Consider the following 22040-nt stretch of genomic DNA (forward strand, 5'->3'; position numbering starts at 1 on the left):
TAGTTACTATGCTATCCGATGCAAACCGTCTGAAGTTATTCCTGTTACTTTATGTTCTTTGTTGTGTATGTCTGTTTTCCATTTCTGGTCTTTGTCCCTGGATTACATTCTTTTGATTTCCGCTATAACCTTGGTTCTCTTGATTACTCTTTGGAACATCATCTTATATAAAAGTCAAATGTATTTCGCGCTTATTTTAGTACTACTTTTACATTAACATTGACCAGAAAATGAAATATAGTACAATTTCAACTACTTTGTGGTCCATTTATTGCCTTGTATCCACTTTATTTCACTTTTAATTATATTTATGAATGAGTAATTTAAGTTATTAATCTATTAATGATTTTTGATTGATTAGCAAACATCGGCTTTAAAATTAAGAACTCTTCAAAGTACGTCATTATGGAGAAGCCTTGTTTAACTAAATGATGCAAATGAATAAGAACGAGAAGGTATCTTTATGTATATTTGACAAGTGGACACTATTCTTCCCATTGTAAATGTATTATCCAACGCTTCCTTAAAGTGACATTTTATGACTAGATTGGAAGAGATGGATAACTTTAATTTACTTGTCATAAATCAGGGTCACTATTAACTACATTAGCATAACATGGGTCAATTTTGTATTGAATATTTCTCAATCTTAAGGAATTTTTGCAGTTGTAATTTCAAAGCTGAAGTCAAATTAAGGAAAACAACGAAATAAGAAATTTGAAAGCCATAGCATACAGTCAAGATTAAGCTGTGGCAGAAACAACAAACAATACATACCAACAGAAACAAACGTAAATCAATTGAGCACACGGATTCTTCATATACAAACTGTACTTCAAGTATGAACAAAGTGCACCTGTAAGGTGAGATATTATTGCTTTTTCTAAAAACAGTCACAGTTGTTCATAGTAGCATACAAACTGAAACTCTGTCCCTTTGTCCAAGGAGTATTATACACAATATCGATAGCAGCAATAGACATGATTTATTACACGACCATATATCAAAAACCTGATAGTAATAAGCGTTTATAATTTAGGATTTCAACTTTTCTAAATTCAGATGGAAATTATTCTGTACAAAGAAAAACGGGGTTTACTAAATATATTAAAGATATTAAAAACAAAATCGCATCTGTCATAGACATCTGTCATAAATTGTACTTTTATGCCCATTTGTTAGGCTTATTTTGGCATTCCTTTTTGTGTTTTACCAGCTTCATTTCTGTCATTTGACACATTGTTTCTTTTTTGTTTTGTTTGATCGTCTAGATTGTCTTGTTTTTTTATTGTTCTTGCCTTTTGAAATATATTTGTATGGTGGGCTATTCAAACTCACGCAGGCACCGCACTGTTAGCCTTGTTCTGTTTATAACTAACGCTGTTACATTAATTTTGGGTCAGTATTTATCCAAGATTATTGAATAGCTTTATTTTCCTTCTTTTTTTTGTTGCTTTGTCCCCTAAGAGAATTTCAATTTTTAATCTCAAAACCGCGTCTTGACAATTAGCTTTTTACATTAAGAATAATGTATTGTTTTAAATACATTTTTGACGGCAGGGTTATACAATGATATGAAAGAAAGAATATTAAATGCCATAAGTCGTATTAAATGTCTATAATATTATGAGGGATTGTATTTTTACTGATTTGTTGTCCATTGGAGTCTAAAATTATCATAAACCAAATGTTCTAAATGGTCATAAAAGCTTTTTTCTTTGTAATTGTAATTTTTAAAACTATCCTTTACATGAAATATAATCAATTCCTTAGAGTACTTCAGTCTAAGACGAATTCACAATACACACTCAGAATCATCGAGCATTAAATTTTCAAACACATCTAACATGTACATGAGACGGATTTTATTGAAGTGTCAGAACGTGGGTTCATATATGGTTTCACTCTTCTCGTTACAATATTAAGAAAACGACAAACAAATTTCCTCCTATGTTTAAACATCTTTATTTTGACAAACTTTAAAGATCAACAAGAATTATTCGTTATAATTAATTTTAACAATTGATTTGGACAATTAAAATTTTAAGACTATGAACGTGTTTTTGTTGGACTAAACAGCCCTCACCCTTGAAGACCTCACCTAAACACTGGAATGGAAATGGGAAGCCTTTGTTGTTCATTCATGAAATATACATAATTTCAAAGTCAGAAAAACCACCTAATTGCAAAATGCCAACAGATTTTTATCATATCAACACTGTCTCTCCTTTGATATTTCTGGCAGGATATTCGACGACCAGTTTCCAAGTCAGTAAACATATCAACAAAGCAGTTTTAATCGATGACAGTCATTATAAGATGAATTAAACATTGTGGGAGATAATCACAAAAGACGAAAGATTCAAAACGACATTTTTTTCACGATAGCTGCTTATAACAAGGGACTTTTTCTATACAAAATGTATTTTTTTGGGTCCATTTATTATTATTTTAAACAAATGGTTCTTATTCATCTCATCTGTATCCTGTACTTGGACGGCATACCATCCTGAAAAATAAGTATACCTATGATTAATCATTAATAGATCGCGTCAGATAAATCTGACAGCTCTTCTGAATGATTAAATGTAATACATTAAAAATATAAGCACTTAGGAATGAATCTTAAATATTCAAAAAGTGAGATGTACTAATTACATCTATTATTATTTCATGTGACAGTTACTTTTTTCTCCTTCGATGGTAATAGACTAAAACTTACTCTTTCTGTTTCCATTTTCGAATCATTCTGCAACAGGTTGTAAAAGTTTTGATATCAGAAATTGTCTTTCATCATCCGTAAGTTTGTCCAGACCACCATTATCCCTTTTTCTCTTACCACTGAAACCAGGAAATTTAAGGTGATTAAAACCTCACAGCAATTAATTGGGTAGTATAGCCTACCGAGCAATATCAGCCACTTGATATCTGGTCAATAGACCAAGCCAACGAAAAACATATCTTATATATATTGTCAGCTAGTTATGTAATATATCATATTGTATATACCTAAAATTGCCGTAGCACAAAATTTGAAACCCCTAAAACACAACGTTCTTTATAGCAAACAAGGGACTAAAATAATGTAGCTCCCTTTTCACACTTACGTAGAACTTATCGGCGCTGAATTTAGCTTCCTATTTCGACCCCTAATTTTTGCTTTCAGTACTTGTATATAATTTATTTTGAAATTGTTACGTGTTTCATTCTGGTGCTGTTTGGAGATATTACAACTTGAGGTAGGTGTAGCATAACTGATATTTCTAATATATGTATCATAGGTGTTTTTTAATTCATAAATATTTAATTAAGGCATATAAGTTTTATAGTACTACTGATATTAATTCGACAATGTATGATCGGTCGAATAGCCACTATCTCCTAATTGTCCAAAATGCTGACCATGAGTTTTAAGAAGGAACAGAAGCAATAATCCGTAGCTACATATAAGCATGTCATCCCATTATATCACAATACGTAAATTTCAAAACAATCCTTGCGTTATATTCGACGTTTTTTTTTTCTTTATAGCTTGAGTTGCTTTGCAATCAGATTTGTTATTAAAGAAGGGACCCTTACAGCACATGCGCGGATTAAGGTCACCAGAAGTCACATGCATACAAATTCATCTAGGTCGATTTTTTGTCTTGGAAGACAATAAATATATAGACACCTATTTCATGTGTTTAATGTATTTTATTTGTGGATATCAAATGAAATTATACAGGAAAAGTACAATTTAGTAGAAATAATTCAAAGTTAAGGTATATTTCAACAGAAACAAAAATTTACGAAAATGACAGCTAATGCAGCTTTAAATGTATTTGGTATGATCAAAGTGGGAGATCAAACCTACGACCTCTCGCGCTAAAAGCGATCATGGTACTGCAAAACCACTGAGCCCTCGACTAATGTCGAAAAAATCCCTAAAAATACATGAAATATTTACTAACACAAACCAACGTTTTGTCATTCATTTACTTTATCAAAAACCAAAATTGGCTTAACCAAATTAGCAAAAGTGCATCCGTATACAAAGAATACATTTTAATGAACAAAAATATTAATATGGACACATTTACAGTGCGAGAAAGACTAACATATCGTGTTTAAAAAGTCAAAACCGAGTATCGTATTTTCTATATGTACTTTTATTTTATTTAGAAGGAAGTTTCTATTACTATAAATGCAGGAAAGGTGTTTTCAGAAATGCAAACTTCAAACTTCATTATTCGTCATACAGTAATTAATTGTTCGCATGTGCATTTTGATTTTTCTTTTACCAACAACGTATTACATGAAACATTATCGAAAATAAATTTCCTTCGTTTCCTGATAGAAAAAGGAATAAAGAATGTGCTCCCATTACTATTGAAGCAAGGATGTTGAATACTTTAAAACATCCATGAGTTGTGTGTTGTAGGATTTAAATTTTACTAAAACTTTTGCGTGTATTTCAGCAATTCAAAATATTTAATCTGACAATATTCCTGTGTACCTGAATAGGCAATACCGCAGTCGTTAGAAATCACTTAAACACCAGAGTATTACATAGATGAATGACTTTTCTGTTTTGAAATAGCAAAGTTAACCATTTTACGCTCATAACTGAATTTGGCAATATAAATGTCACTTTACACTCAATTCGTAATAGCTTGCTCAAATCTTCGTTGTAGTCGTCGAGATGCAAAAAATATAATAAAAAAGTTAAAGTGTTTCCTTTGGCGAACAGAGCAATAACAAATGGAGTTACTTCAAGTATTCATGTATGCAATTGAATTGGTGCGTGTTTGAGCAGTTAAAAAAATGAAGAGTGCAAAATGTTATTCCAAAAAGCTTTTGTCGAAAATTATATAGACGCCCGATGTTAAAGTTGACGTTATGAATGTGCTTTGTTATAAAACGAAAAAACATTGGCACGTTTTAGATGAACACGTGACTATTGCTTCAGTTCAAGGATTTACACTGTTTGATAGAAGTTTTTTGTTTTCTTTGTCTAATTTATAATGACGATAATCCATTAGTCTGCAATGTGTTATCTATTTGGGTTTAAAGATTAACGCCCATCAAATTCAGGTCATTTAACTGATGGAAGCACTTTACAATAAGCAAACAAACACAATGAATTCTAAGTACATAAAACATTGAAGTTATCTTATCTATGAACAGGTGATGGATTTGCTAATCTTTAAATTTCAGCGAGATTATAGCTTCGTGGATATAATCCAAGATTTAACGTGGAAGGGAGGGGTAGTAACATAACAAATTTTTCACAAAAAAGTTACCTCTGATGGATATTTACAAGCCCACATCCTATCAACTGACATCGTCTAAAATATTTTTCTAAAGCCTGTCTTGTTGCATATTCTGTGACTTTAAATTCTGCAAAATGACGACGTTCTCTGGAAAGTATAACACTATTATTTGAATTAAAATGTTTATTGATTGGATTATATATTGAAGTTGAAACTATCAATCTTAACTTCTCAAATGTATGCAAAATATATAAATGATTTGTTGACGTTACGGAAATATGTGATATTACTTTAAGACATCATTTATCTTTCAATTGAAGAAGATTACAGTGTAGAAGAACAGGAAAATATTATGTATGTTACAATGGCTTATACAATTAAAAAAGTTATCTGTACTGCTGATTTCAATTTGACTTTAGTTTCCTTTCCTCTTTCGTCTACCCTGGAATTGACATTTTATAAGCAACTCGGTGGGTGTTTCTAGAAAAGCAGAGGACGCTTTTCCTACCGGTGCACCTGGTCCGTGCTTCCAGTTTTAGTTAAGTCCGAGTTGCTCATTTACTTTGCATGTATTATTTTGGTTATTTTATGCTCTTTGTCGTGTGTGTCTGTTTTCTTTGTATGGTCGTTGTCCCTGGATTACATTCCTTTGATTACCGCTATAACCTTGGTTTCCTTGATTACTCTTTTCTAAATCATATATAATTCTACTACGACGAAATCACGATAATAAATAAACGAACAATTTGCTTTACTGTATTAGTTTAAATCACAACTTTGAAATAAGGTGTATTACCACCAGTATGAATACTAAACTATCTTTTGACAAACCATTCTATTTATGTAGCCTGGTTTAGAACTGAGCCATCATCAACGTCAATTGGTCTACAGTTTACGATACAACTAATTTTAAAGTCAAAAATATTTTCCGTTCCATTTCGAATCACAGAAAAAGTTTTGAAATGAAATTGAAAAGATTGGTTTTAATGTTCGATAAAGTAATGTTCGCACATATACCGTTGATACAACTGAAATTAATTTTCTCGTTAATTTAAACTTTTTTATATGTTTTCTTCTGAAAAAAACTACGCTATATAAGCCTACTTTGAATAACGTACCTCAAAAAAACATAATGTGCGAAAAAATCAGACCAAAGCTTCATTTGCCATCTCGATTCGTTTAGTAGTAATCTTAAGTAGAAGATTAATTTGAGATTCGTTTTCTTAACTCATCATTGAATACCTTAAAATCGGCTTTTGTATTACCTTGTCTCTTTTTGTAATGTCGCTTGCTCAATCATACATTTTCTTTACAACCTCGAATTTAAAATGAATACGACTACAAAGCAGTTTAGTTATCTACTGTTCATTGTATACAATGGATTAACACAAATTGATAAATAAGCTTGTAGTTCTTGACTCCCCTACCTTAACTTTCAGAAACTAGAAGCAATAAAAGTATCGTCCTTTCAATGTCATTCATCGATTGTAAAATAATTTAGTAACGTATATAAATCACTGTCGTACACAACATTCAAGTAGGGGTTGTATACTTTAAGCAATAAAGCCATTTCATTTGTATGATAACCGTCGGCAGAATACAATAAGATATATCTTAATCTAGGAATTTGTAAGAAATCAAGATCTATCTTGTTTGGACTTGTTTGCCGTACGTCAAATATGTATTTGTTTGATTAATTGCTATTTCCAAAATGATTCGGTCTGATTCCCGTTTATCCTATCTGACCAAGCCTGTTAATTATGAATCAGATTTCATTGTTTATGTTACATTTGATCTTTTTAGATAGGAATTTAATGCAAGCACTATCTACAGTTCGTGTACGAATTGATTTGTATCTCATTTGTGACGGCACTTTACATGACATGTTATATATAATGGGTAACTGAAACTAAACAGTTTCTTTTTATATAGGGCATAGAAATACATATTTCACCTGGTCCATGCTCCCTGTTTTTAGTGGAGTCCGAGTTGCTCATTTGCTTTTGTTACTTTGTATGTATGATTTTAGTTACTTTATGTTCTTTGTTGTGTGTGTCTGTTTTCCATGTCTGGTCTTTGTCCCTGGATTATATTCTTTTGATTACCGCTATAACCTTGGTTCCCTTGATTACTCTTTCACATATGTCAGACCATAGGCATTAAAATGGATAGAGATATAAGAAGGATGTAAATTTGATGCTTGCCAAAAAAATAATAAGCTATTATGAAGAGAATTAATGTAGTTGATTGTATTTGTGTTTTCGGGCAAATGTTGTCATTAGCAGAAATTGTTTTTTTATATTCATTTTTTTCCTTTGATTAAAAAAGTTGAAAAAGTGTAATCCTTATTATCATATATGGTTTGATGGTTTATTTTTGTTTTTGTTAGTTTGAAAACACATGACAGGTTAAGAAGGTAGATCTAGGGTTAGGACATATGTATTCAAATCAATGATATGTTTGTATCATATTTAAATTTACCAAAGCCGGTCAAGTTTTCATTTGAAACAGAATCAAATCAGTCCAATTTACTTTGATGCTTACATGAGATTGATGTAAAACGCTGAATACAAAAGTTCCATTGATTTGTAAGAGTTGTGTCCCTTACATTAAGTCCACATATATAAGTGAACATTTCATTCAACATTTGTCAGTGTTATACCATGTTCTTAATAGACTCTAACTAGGTTGGTATCAAAAGAATAAACTTAAATTACTAAAGATCGTCTCAACCAAATGATAAACCATATATTATAATATGACGTCATTTAAATGTCTTCAGATAGACATGCGACCAACATAGGTATATAATGGTCTTATCCCTGACGTCAACATATTTTAACCGACGTCACAATAGAATTTGCTTCACAGTGATTCCCACTCCATGTAACGCATAAGCTGTTTGTGAATAAACTTGTCCTATTTGAATCGAGATAATGCGTCATTTTTACCACGGGCTGGCCAATTTAGTCGTTATTCTACCCTGTCTTGGTTGTGTTTCTAATACAGCGTACTGACAAAAGGGCATAGTGAAATTCTACTTAGTATATAAATAAGACAGCATGAGACTACCAGTAGCTAAGCCGTCAAACGAACGATCATTGCACTTCGTATCCAAACAATTAAAGAAATCATTTAAAGGGAGAAACAAGTAACAAAATGCCCTTTTCTGAAGATTAAATTTGCTTTAACCCCCAAAATAAACATCTAGAACAGTAAATGACGCTGATTCAGTCAGATGATATTATTTATAGTATTAAACAGTAAGGCGTCTACTATATTGACCAAGGGGGTTGATGCAATTGAATTATCTGCAGAAAGTCTTAAGATCAGCTTGTATTCCATAATGTGACCAATTTATTACTGACGTTGTAACAATAGTTGTTAGTTTGTACGAACGATGTTTGCAGTCAGATCGTTGAACAAGAATAATGCCATGTTAAATCGTCACATAAACTAAGAATAAATCATTTGCTAGTTATTCCAATTTAAAGACATAACAAGAGGAAATTTGTCGCTTTGAAATTGATGATCTAATTATATTGTGAAATTGACAAATAAGTCTTGTTAAAGTTCCATGCTCAGGACAAGTGGTTATTAACCGTAGACATGGGAATTGAATTAGGATCACTATTCAAACTTGTAGTTGTTGTCAAGTTTGAGGGTCGTAACCTTATAAGTTGAAATTGACGTCGTGTGTATTGTTTTGTCTCCTGTAATTGTCAAAAATCTTTTTTGTTGGTGTAACTGTGCAATATATCCAATTACCTTTTGTCAATCCTGTATACTAGATTGTGGGCAATAATAACTGTAACTAAGATATCATATTACTTCCATACGCATATTTATCTTATATTTGCGTTGAAAAATGCGATTTGTTGGGATTTTATAAATGTATTTCAATTTCGGTGATTCGATGCATGAAATTGAAGTCAGACATATTTTGGTAACACCGAAGTGTGACTACATGTAGGCACTTTGTTGATGAATAGGTTTTTTAAACTTGTTTTCAGCGCAAGCAATTTTCTCTCCTATCCTTAATAGCACGTGTCTTTTTTCTAATTTTCGTGATGTCTTTTGTTGGCTATCCTCGTTGTGTTCTGTGTTTTAGATATTATTTTTTTTTCTTAATATTTTATAATTCTTATATGTTTTTTTGTTGTTTTGAGTTCACGCTTTATATTTTTATTTTTTAAGACAATAATCATTTCCTCGCAAATGTATTATATTTATCGTTTTGACTGTAAAAGTTTTAGCGGGAAATGTTACCATACTCTTTTGAACTAGAAATTAATTTCCTATTGAAACTTTCAGAGCTAAAAATGTGTAGTTTTTTTTCTCAATTTTATTTTGACTATTAACAAAATTTGAGGCAAAAAAGGCATGAACAAATTATGGATTTAATATGCTTGTATTGGGTTAAGCAGTTTCTCACAGTTGTGTCGTTCGAAATGCATGCTTCAATTATAATTCTCATCAATTTTGTTAGCCAAATGAATTAATAATATTAAGAATCAATTCTAAAAAGCATTTTGTCACTTTTGTTACTTTCAATTGATAATAACAGCAAAGTTAATGGCACATTACACTTCAATTCATAGGCCCATCCAAAGGTTTTTTCTCGGATTTTGAAAGCTTTCGTCACTTTTGCGTAGGATAAGTTGGAACCTTTTAAATGTATTTTTTAGAGAAAGCATTTGCATCTTTGAAATTTCAGTATCTTCTGTAACCTCTTACTTAGTGATACTTTAATTCAAAACAATAAATCCAACATGCATCATTTTCGTTAAGTATAATTAAACATTTGTCGAATGTTCCCCTCTTGGACATTCCACAAATGTACATTGTTACCCTCGAAAAAACATTCAGAGATACTGGCCGAATAATTAATATTTAATTAATAATGGCATGATTATTCATAAAGAAAAAGTATGATTTCCAAAACATAAAATTCCTTTTTTTGCACTGAAATCTTGATTTTAAAATCCTAATTACAAATACAACAAATGTATAATTGTTCATCGTATAAATATTGCATATTTCGGTTTGCTGTATACGTGTTTACTGGAGTAATCCCTCGTCGGCACAATTAGAGGAAAATGTATAGGAGGGTCTTTAATGCAAAGTAAATTGTATACAAGAACTAAATAAAGCTAACAATAAGGAGCCAAAACTAGCATCAAGCAGATTAATATGTGCAGTAAAAGGAATGAAGTCTCACAGTTTTAAGTGTTTTGAATTTTGTAATATTGCAAATTTTATTCAATAATAAACGATGTAGTAATAATGACAAGACAGATTAATAATATACTTATTTCCTTATTATAGGATTCCACTAGAGTAAGCCCACTACAGGGGCAATAATTTCATTAATTTCCAGATTAAGGGTAGAAATTTTTCGAATTTTTCGATTTTAATATTTAATGTTTTAGGTGGTTTTGTGTATTTCTTGGTTTAGAGTAACAGACGTGTATAAAACTGTTAATTACAGAATGAAACAATTTTCTTAAATGAAAAATAACTTCCGTGATTGTTTCTACATCATTACCTTTCGAAACACTATTTCCTTTTCTAAATTTCATATCATAACATTTTACTTCTTTAATTAGTGACATATTACCAATATTATGACAAATGATATACGCCTGATAACATACAGCTTGACCGGCAGAATGAATGATACATAAAAAGAAACCTTATTTCTATATTGAAAAATTCGAAAGATCTTTTGGAGACAATCAGTTCAAGACTATTATCTAAATACAATAGCATTAAAACCTATGATTTTTCAACACTGTATACTTCTATTCCCCATACTCAGTTAAAATCCCGACTTAAAAACATTATACATCGTTGTTTTCCAAAACAGATGGTACACCTAGATACAAATATATAGTTCTTGGTAGAGATTCCTCATACTTTGTAAGAAATAATTCCAAATCATCTTCCAAATATACAGAGGAAGATGTTTACAAAATGCTGGAATTTTTATTCGACAACATATTTGTCCAGTAAGGTGGACGTGTTTTTCCACAAACGGTCGGCATTCCAATGGGAACAAATTGTGCTCCTTTACTTGCTGACCTATTTCTTCACTCTTATGAGGCTGACTTTATAGCTGATTTGATCAGAAAGAAAGAATATCGTTTGGCTACACCCTTCAATCTCAGTTTTCGCTATATAGATGACGTATTATCTTTAAACAATTCCAATTTCGGGGATTTGATACATCGCATCTACCCAAAAGAACTTGAGATAAAGGATACTACAAATACTGTGAAGTCAGCCTCATATCTTGACCTACAATTAGAAATCGATGGTAAAGGAAAACTATTGACCAAACTTTATGACAAACGTGATGACTTTTCATTCAGAATTGTCAACTTTCCTTTCATCTGTGGCAACATTCCTTCGTCTCCTGCGTATGGAGTGTTCATATCACAACTCATACGCTATGCCAGAGCTTGCCGAAACTACGCAGGCTTTTTGTATCACGCTAGAAGTCTAACAAATAGGCTTCTGGAACAGGGTTATGTTGCTACAAGATTGAAGTCATCACTACAGAAGTTTTATGGTAGTCATCACGAACTCGTGGATGGTTATGATGTATCCATCAGCATCATGAAAACATATTTATTCAACAGGTCATAGTTTGCCTTTCCTCGTTTGTCTACCCAGGACTTGACTTTTTATGAGCAACTCGGCGGGTGTTTCTAGAAAAGCAGAGGACGCTTACCCTACCGGTGCACCTGGTCCATGCTCCCAGTTTTTAATGGAGTCCGAGTTGCTCATTTACTTTTGTTACTTTGTATTTATGATTTTAGTTACTTTATGTTCTTTGTTGTGTGTGTCTGTTTTCCATGTCTGGTCTTTGTCCCTGGATTACATTATTTTGATTACCGCTATAACCTTGGTTCCCTTGATTACACTTTCATATGAATAACCTTGACTTCTACCCAAATTTGATTCATCTTCTCTTTAGCGATTTGTAGCCGGCATTAAGTCTAAAAGCTGATTGTAGTCGATCAAGAATATGAAATTTATAATCTTAAATGTCATGAAACAGTGGGAATATTCCTTTACATGTTCAGTTTCGACATTGATTTTGTGGCAATAATCTCTTGATGCGATTTAACAGTAATCAGAAACGTGAATATTTACTTCTCTATATATCCTGTATTAGAAAAGGATTTGTTTCTATGGAAGTAGTTTTTTGTTATTTTTTCTCTTTCATATTTGTGCATAGCTAACCGAGAAAGCTAGTAAATGATTTAATCGATCATTGATTTTGAAAGATAAATGTAAAACAATGTTAATGTATGGAGAGTAAAAACAATACTGCGGTTATCTTATGTTATATCGTGATTAAACATCATGAACCTAAGTGACATAATATTCTAATGGTCAAAAATATGACATGTGTCATTGCTACACTAATACTTTGATTCGAAACCTATAAAACGCCATTCAAACCACGTAAATAACATTTCAGATTTGGCTTTGTTATTGCAATATTTCGACTTTCAAAATGTTTGTTTTCTTTCTTAAGTGAAAACTGTCGAAATTTCTTTCTTCATATTTGACGTAGAATATTGAAAATGTATGAGTTCTCATATTATGAAATTCTATATCTATTATCATGGTTAACTTTAGAACTTTGGTCCATTGTTTTAATTTTAAATTTGACTCCTTACCAATGATTCCCCATTTTAAGTCATTTAATCCGTTTATAATGTTAGAAAAACAGCAAAAGCAACAAAAATCTTTTTTTCAGGAAAATATCAAGGTTTCTAACGTTCCTGGTTATGCCTTGATATTGCGATTGGTCATTACTATTGCCCAGAATGTGACCATCAGTACTTGAATTCTGATATTACCTATTATTATTTTGTTATGGGCTAAAGTTATTTTAAATTATATTTCCAATGGCATGTAAGTGTGAGTTGAAACTTTTATCACATTGACATTTGGAAAACTAAATTTTCTTAGGTTAAAAAAAACTCTAGTTCTCTCGTCCGAATATGAATCTAAGGCCCGCGCGTTCCACTTAGATGTGTAAGTATGAGGGTTTGATAACAGAACAAACTGCGTACTTTTATCTGACGTTAAGTTGGTACTATATTTTGCTCTTCTTAAAAATAGATTTATGTTCAAGTAACCATAAAATGATGTCAAAACAACTATCATTGACTTTAAAGACATATAATATTCTATTGATCCTGACTATATGAGAAATTAAACAGTTTGTTTTGAAAATCCATGTAACTGGATCACATTTAATACATGAAACAATTAAACCCATGTAAGATAATTTTAAGTATTCCTTCCTTTCACGTTGAATTAATATTTCGTTTGATCAACCTTAGATTTAAGAAATTAAAACGATAGAGTATATTCATATTACTAGACGATATCTACGAGAAATGATAAACAAATCTAAATACTGCAGTATAAGGCTGTTTTGTCTATGGATAAACATCGTACACACACTAAAAAGATTAGAATGATTGAACCGTATCATAAAAGGAAATTCATTAGAAGTTTTGAAAGTTTCCAATGTATGACAAAAGATCGTGCTTTCCTACATACTAAATGGATTCCAGTTCACATGTTATAAACAAAAATATAAATATAAAAATACTTAATGAATTTATTGGGGAGTTTTTATTATTTTTATACTTTGTCTACAAAAAATGTAAATTTAACAATCCATATTATTTAGTAATAGAGAAAAAGTTTGGTTTAATCAAATGCAAAAACAATATCTTTCGGTATGAAAAATAAAGATCCATATTTAAAAATTAATCTATAAAATTTATTAAAAACTACTAATCAATAGAATGCCAGGCTTTCATATATTCCAATAAACACTCCTATTAGTTATGCCCGCATTGTCTTTTATAATAACAAATTATGTAAAAAGTAAAAATATGAATTGCAAAAAAGCAGACATGATATTAAATAAAACTGTTGTTATTCGTACACTACGATATAGTAGTATTGCGATCAGATAGCTCTTTGAATTCCATTTTTTTTTAGCTCTGTAAGAATTTATAGCAGATATTTTGTACGAATATGATAATAATTAAGCGACTTTTCCCATTCTTAGTTTAGAATCATAAAATTATGCAATTGTCTTTCAATACTTTTACATCTTTACACCGTTACAAAAATACTCTAAATAGACTTTAAAATTTTAAAATTTCTGTTCTTCTCTTTAAGGGTATATTACGTTATCGTGTATAATGATTTTCTAGACTTTAAAAAAAAAACCAAAAGTATTAATATTTCAATAAAGAAATTGCACGCCTTTGTTTCCAGTAACCATACCATGATTCCAATATAAAAGCATTACAAGAAAACATATTATCAAAATGATATATACCTGGATAGGGGTGATTTTGATGGTGCTCCAGTGATGAGACAGCAAAGTCCAGCGCAGAAGAAAATAAAAACAAATCTATGTTTCATTGTTTATAAAAGAACGAACACACAGTAGCACCTCTATTACGTCTCGTTCCAACCGTTGTACCCGTATATTGTATCAGCCAGTGATTATGTTGCTGTGATCAATTCCTGATCTGTTGTAGAATCTGTTCTGAGACTATTGTAATACTTCTCCGGTATCGATACGGCTTCGGTTATGCAAATTGGTATATTTATACCCTAAACAAATTGGTCGGATCGACGTCAGCACTTAATATTACAAGAGTTAATCCTTAAATTCAGATGATAACAAAGGGAAGAGCTTTTATTTCATCTTTATAATAAATTCGGTCGTAAGATGAACAGCGCGCATCAATTAGCAGTTAATATTTACTTTCCGGTTTTCATTCTATTAGTTCCGTTGCCGTTATCGTAGATTTAAATTGAGGTGGAGTACGACCTGGCGTGAAGATTTAGAATGGACATTGAACATAAGGCAACTTGGTCATTGCTTGTATTCTACTATTTGTTACAAGAAACACTTGTTGTTAATTACCCACTTTATATTATGAAAAATTGATTTGATGTAGAAATTTCTGTTGACGCATTTGATAGTGCCTTTTATGGGGTTAACATATATTCGGATAACTGTAATTATTTGTATCTAGGTCAGATTAAAAATGCTTCTCTTTGATAGCGATGTGATTCAATTGTAAATAGAGATAACTGTGGTAAGGACTCGCTGGTTTCTAATAAGTTTATGGTATGTTATACCAAGTCACAGTTTTTAATTATTATCAATGTGATGAAATATTTCCAAAACTTCGTAATCAATATAGAAGAGTAAGTTTATAACTTAAAAAATCATATATGAAAAAAAAATCTAGAACAGCGAAAGGTCTTTTGAACTTCAAAATTGTTTAATGTTATTTTTTTAAACGAAAACCTTAAAATTACGACAAACAAATATATACTTAATATATAGCTTAAGTATGTGGAATAGCAAAATGCACAAAATGAACATTATTGAATAATTTCAATCTGCAATGTAAATAACATATATCTTTTCCGTGTATTATGATTAATTTTTCACCTTATTTTACAGTCTCTGTGGTGACACTTTTTTAGAACAATGATGATTTCATCCGAATATTGTACATGTAGCGATAGTAACCAAACATGACAGCTATCGCACTGACAAAAGATAGACCCGATTTAATTCTTGAAATGGTATATTTTCTGTTTTGTTCCATTAATTTTCGACGTCCTGTTGAAAAATTAAAACATTGTTTTGTTGGGGTTTTTTTTATTATTGATTAAAGACCCAGTCAATATACTGAAACTTTCTAACTCTACCCACACTGCTTTCTGCTTTACGGGAGGTATACACAGGCAAATATTTTTCACGTGAAATTCATGTTAATCGAGTTTCACGTGAAATTTATGTGAAATTCACATGAAATTAACATGACTTTCATGTGAAATTCACTAAACACGAATTTCATGTGAATATTTCGTGTGAATTTCACGTGAAGGCTCCATTCATCTGAATTTCACGTGAACATAATTTATTTGCTCAACTCAGGTGAAAATCATGTGACAATATTTGCCTGTGTATAGTGACCATAATGTCCGTCCGTCCGTTCTTCTACTTATTCGTTTATTTTTTTTCCGCCCTAGACCACTCGGTAGCCTAGCTGGCTGAGTGGTCTAGGGCGCTGGACTTCGTGTAGGCGTTGTTGCCATAGATGTCACAGCGGTACGAGTTCGAGTCCCGCGGAGGAAACGACCGAAAATTCCCAATGATGTTAGAACTGTAAAATTTGCAAAGCTTATTTCAAGCTTCATGTTTAACGATTGTGTATATATTGGGTACTTGGTTACTAGGGTGAGGAGTTTGGACTTCCTGCAATAAGCTTTGCTCACATTTTTTCTAGTTTTTTTTATTGTGGAAAAAAAGATTTATCTGAAAGTCCTTTATCTATATTGTTTCGGGTAAACGACTGTAGTTACCATGGTTGCCATGAAATGTAAATGAATAAAATAAATTTCTTATGTTGGACATTTTTTTCCGACGCAGTCGGTATAATTACGCTTTTTACCCTTTGACCTTAAGGACGCTCTTCTATGGAAACGGAAGTCATCTGATCGCAATACTGTTTCCCAATTGGCCAAACACTGCTAACTTAGTGGCGTTCGGAAAAACTGTATCGAAAATTTGAAATTGCGTTCGAAAAAACTGTATCGAAATTTTGAAATTATGTGCAATGTGTTATTTTTTTTTAAAGAAATGTAGAAACTTGGAAGTAAAAAGAACAAAATTTTACTGCGTCGGCTATCTATTTTTTTAAAGATTGTACTTGTTTCCATTATTTTGGATAATGGTCAGCCTTGATTAAATAGTTGGACGAGTTTTAAAGTCCTCTTATTCATAGGGTTAATTCGTCAGAATGTTTTATGAAATATAGTAAAAGTACATGTTTAAACAGTTGGTGATAGATTTGCATTTTCATCCATGTAAACTAAAATAGAAAAACATTTTTGTATTCAAAAATAAGTTACCAACATAAATCCTATTGTTAGACCACTCCTTGTATTTGTTAGGGCAAAAGGAAGAAACTAATTATTGAAGTTTTGGTATAATGTAGATTCAGTTATGATTGACCGGAATAATCAGATCCTCTCCGGATCCAATACTGGATTTATCCGTTTGCTGGAAAGAATTCACAATTTATTGTAATCAAAGATGACAGTGATCTATAACCCTGTTAAATCTGAAATATTATGAATAATAATTTCTTCTAGTTATGAATGTTTATTGTTTAAGGTCATGATTAAACCCATCTTTTCTTACTAGTACTGGACATATATCACGTGACAACAGGTAGATTTTTGTCATATAGTTCCGACATTATTTAAGGAGCAATACCAAGAGGGGAGCTAGTACATGTAATTACCTTCTCCTTGAAAAAAATATCATACTTTTGATCTTCGATGGATTGTCGAAGAATTGTCCGTTTTAAACCCTGTTTTAATATCTGACAGATGGTTGCGTTCTAGTCCTACTGCTCGAATCATGTGGGCATTATATCGAAAGCAACATTTACTCTTATTATTCATTAAATTAGTAACACACATTCATTTAAGAGTAATCAAGGGAACCAAGGTTATAGCGGTAACTAAAATTATACCTACAAAGTAACAAAAGTAAATGAGCAACTCGGACTCCACTAAAAACTGGGAGCATGGACCAGGTGCACCAGTAGGGTGAGCGTCCTCTGCTTTTCTAGAAACACCCGCTGAGTTGCTCATAAAACGTCAAGTCCGGGGTAGACAAACGAGGAAAGGAAAACTATGACCCGTTGAATAAATCAGTTTTCATGGTGCTGATGTATACACCATAACGATCCACGAGTTCATGATGATAACCATAAAACTTCTGTAGTGATCACTTCAATTTTGTAGCAACATAACCCTGTTCCAGAAGCCTATTTGTTAGAGCTCTAGCGTGATACAAAAAGTCTGCGTAGTTTCGGCAAGCTCTGGCATAACGTATGAGTTGTGATATGAACAATCCATACGCAGGAGCCGAAGGGATGTTGCCACAGATGAAAGGAAAGTTGACAATTCTGAATGAAAAGTCATCACGTTTGTCGTAAAGTTTGGTAAATAGTTTTCCTTTACCATCGATTTCTAATTGTAGGTCAAGATATGAGGCTGACTTCACAGTGTCTGTAGTATCCTTTATCTCAAGTTCTTTTGGGTAGATGCGATGTATCAAATCCCCGAAATTAGGATTGTTTAAAGATAATACGTCATCTATATAGCGGAAACTGAGATTAAAGGATCTAGCCAAACGATATTCTTTCTTTCTGATCAGATCAGCTATAAAGTCAGCCTCATAAGAGTGAAGGAATAGGTCAGCAAGTAAAGGAGCACAATTTGTTCCCATTGGAATGCCGACCGTTTGTGGAAAAACACGTCCACCACACTGGACAAATATGTTGTCGATTAAAAATTCCAGCATTTTGTAAACATCTTCCTATGTATATTTGGAAGATGATTTGGAATTATTTCTTACAAAGTATGAGGAATCTCTACCAAGAACTATATATTTGTATCTAGGTGTACCATCTGTTTTGGAAAACAACGATATATAATGTTTTTAAGTCGGGATTTTAACTGAGTATGGGGAATAGAAGTATACTGTGTTGAAAAATCATAGGTTTTAATGCTATTATATTCAGATAATAGTCTTGAACTGATTGTCTCCAAAAGATCTTTCGAATTTTTCAGGATCCACATTGAATTAATACCACTACGGGAGTAACAAGTGTTGTGGTAGGACTGCACACCCTCTTTGACAGTTGTGAGTATAGAAGTTACAAGTTTTGAAAGAGGTTTGGTGGTACATTTTGCAGATCCAGCTATGAAACGTTGTTTGTATGGATTCTTGTGAAGTTTAGGAATCCAGTACATAGACGGTAAATCACATTCATCGTCCTTGGTAGAGAGACCAAAAGAGGATAGCACAGATTTATGGTTTTCCACAATCTCTTCTTTGGAGAGAGTGGTAGAAGTATAGGTCTTATCACTGCTATTATTTTCTACGTCTACCTCTGATAATAAACATTGGATATAAAACGTTTTGCAAACAAAAACAATGTTGTCTTGAGCTTTGTCTGCTTGTACGACAACATATTTGTCATGTATAATAGACAATGTTTTTGCTACATCGGGGTCTTTGAAAACTGATGTAGCTTTGGCGCTCATTGAACTACTTAAAACTTTCATTCGTTTCAAAATTAAAGACCTCACGGCCTTTAACCAATCTGACAGAGAATCAATGTCTTCTTGTTCTCGTTTTATCCATTTTCTTGCATAGTCCTCGACTGCATCCATAAGAACTTTAAAGTTATAATTCCAATTTATGGAGCGTGGTTCACGGTACTTGGGACCTTTAGAGAGGATATTACGCAGAGATTCGTTTTCGATGATGGTTAAATCTCCCGTAACGACGTGACCAGAAGGACCATATTTGAATGGAGAGGTTTTGCAAGAACAGTCAGGTGGTTTAGCCTTGAGGTCCTCAATCTCGAGGTTCTGCAATAGCCTTTTATAATTGAAAATTTTGGATGAGATGGATGAAGTATAGGAATATGAAATAATTGGTATGGATTTGTCTTTGAAATATGGGGGGAATTTGGTGGTAACGTTATTGTTATGGAGGATGTTAGTCAAATTAATTGCATCTATACCTTTGTTGACAAACGGTAGTGGAAGAAATGATCGTTTTTCTTCATCTTGACTTTTCACACAAACTGGTTTAAAGAGTCTGCGGAAACCAATATCCAAAATGATGGAAACAAGTCTGTATAATGATGAGCTGGGGTCAGAAACAGGAGTGTCAAGACTTGTTTTGCAAAGTGAGAGGTATAGAATAAAGTTTGGTTTTAATGTGATGAAGTCCAAGAGGTTTTTGTATGAAAGGAAGGAGACCATCTATGGAGACATCATGTAACTTAGGTGACGTATAGTGGCGATGGCCATGACTCCTTTCCCGTCTTGGATTTTTGTCAAATAAATTCATCACATTTATGCTATTGTTATATTGACTTGAAAGGTTTCCTATACTTTTGATGTTGTCATTGCATCTGTATTGTAGCACCTAGTCTGCGTATCCAGTATTCCTCTCTTTCCCTACGATAGTTTTTACTTAGAACGGGAATGTTCGTAGGATGGTAAATTTTTTCTAAAATACGAACTTTCATGGAGAGGATTGAATGATCTTGTTGATTAAAGTGTTGATAAACTGCCGGGAATTTGGTGGTGTTAATTCCCGAACGATGACCGCACATTCTTATATTTAATCGTTCTTGCGTTTAAATACATAATTGACTAATCATTTATTTGACTTGACAGTGATATTTGTGCAGTTCGGCGACCGTCTTAAAATCCTTTGACCGATGATGAATGTATTGTGAGCGTCATTTTATTTCAATTTTTTATCTTTAAATTTGTTTTTTACGAGTAGAACTTGAGAGTTAAGTTGATTATTCCACTAGTCCAAAAAATAAAGGTACAATAATTTATATTGTGGAGATATAAAAAATGCATTTGCGTCTATTTCGATCCAAAGCGGAAAATAACCTATCACGGAATGTTTGTTGCGTCCTGAGGCTGAATAACGCGAGATTCCAAGTTATTCCGATTCAGAGCGTCCGATTCCATCGAACTGAATAAAATTTAACGGCTTTATTTGTAGACTTTTGAATTGACCTTTCTTTAAAAAAAATGTAGCACATGCCAGAGGCAAAAATACTTTGAAATTTTAATTTATAACTAATGTATGGTTGAGCAATTTTTAATTCAATCGGGCGATTTTTTTTTAAATTTTGCCTAAAAAAACATGTTACGGCATAGTTATTGTCCAAACCCGAAATCAAGTACCACGATACATGATACCTACACAAGCGCGGACTCAATGGGACGGACACGGCGTACGCCACTTAAAAGAAATCTTATTTTTTCACAAATTGCTGAAATTTTGAGCAATGCTTATATAGTGTTGTACCATATCGTGGGGTTTAAACTTTTACCGACAAAAGTGTGATGGATAGACGAATGAACAAGGATAAAACCGTACACTCTCATCCTTCGAGGAGAGGATGTAATATATAACAGTATAAGACATTAGAAGTATCGACTAAGGAACCTTATGTCTGGTGATACGTGTACGTTGAGAACTGTAAATTTATGTTGAAGGTGTTGCGATCGTTTTAAATTAAAAAGATGTTCCTGCGGCACAAAATATAATCAAAGAGAACGCTAAAAACTCTAAGGGATAACGAAGTAAAGTTAGTCATGCAGAATGGAGTTTCGTAACAAATCTGGTGATGTCACTTAATGTCCAACAACAGTTATAAGAAATGCTAAATAAAAGATATTTAAGGAATTACTCCCTATCTCTAATGTACATAGAATGTAGAACTACCGATTAACTATTCTTCCTACAATGGTTGACATATTAACCACCAAAGTATTGGATATGATATTTATTCACTAATTACTGTAATGTGTATAACTGGCTGATTCTTTCCTAAATGTAGTATACAAACTTCTCTGTAGTGTTTTTGTATATATAGTCACGAATTATTTCCAATTTGTATGAATATTTTAACATCTTAAAGCTTTTTGGTATGATTGACCTTCATGATCACGGAAATGAAAGGGGGCATATAACTTACAAGATTTCCTCACTTTTCAAAAATTATCACATAATTAAGAAAAATTCGCAACAAAAGAGGTGTCCAACTCAAGGTAATATTAGTTCATATCCTTTGTAAAGGGTTTGTGATG

The 22040-nt window shown here is 32.2% G+C and overlaps 1 protein-coding gene across 1 annotated transcript; it reads right to left on the reverse strand.

Annotated features, from left to right (window-relative positions):
• Positions 1 to 1949: 1949 nt before the first annotated feature.
• Positions 1950 to 14906, reverse strand: LOC148609606 (uncharacterized). Its single transcript, XM_088542032.1, has 4 exons — positions 14641 to 14906; positions 5286 to 5402; positions 2723 to 2841; positions 1950 to 2509 (listed from the first exon to the last, which is right to left on the reverse strand). The coding sequence occupies exons 1-3, from the start codon at positions 14724 to 14726 to the stop codon at positions 2745 to 2747; spliced, it is 300 nt and encodes a 99-aa protein (XP_088398158.1). The 5' UTR covers positions 14727 to 14906; the 3' UTR covers positions 1950 to 2509; positions 2723 to 2744.
• Positions 14907 to 22040: the final 7134 nt, after the last annotated feature.

This window comes from Perna viridis, chromosome 8 (assembly GCF_037379345.1).
Source record: "Perna viridis isolate PV_CMFRI_1.1 ecotype Kerala chromosome 8, ASM3737934v1, whole genome shotgun sequence".
Lineage (NCBI taxonomy): Eukaryota > Metazoa > Mollusca > Bivalvia > Mytilida > Mytilidae > Perna > Perna viridis.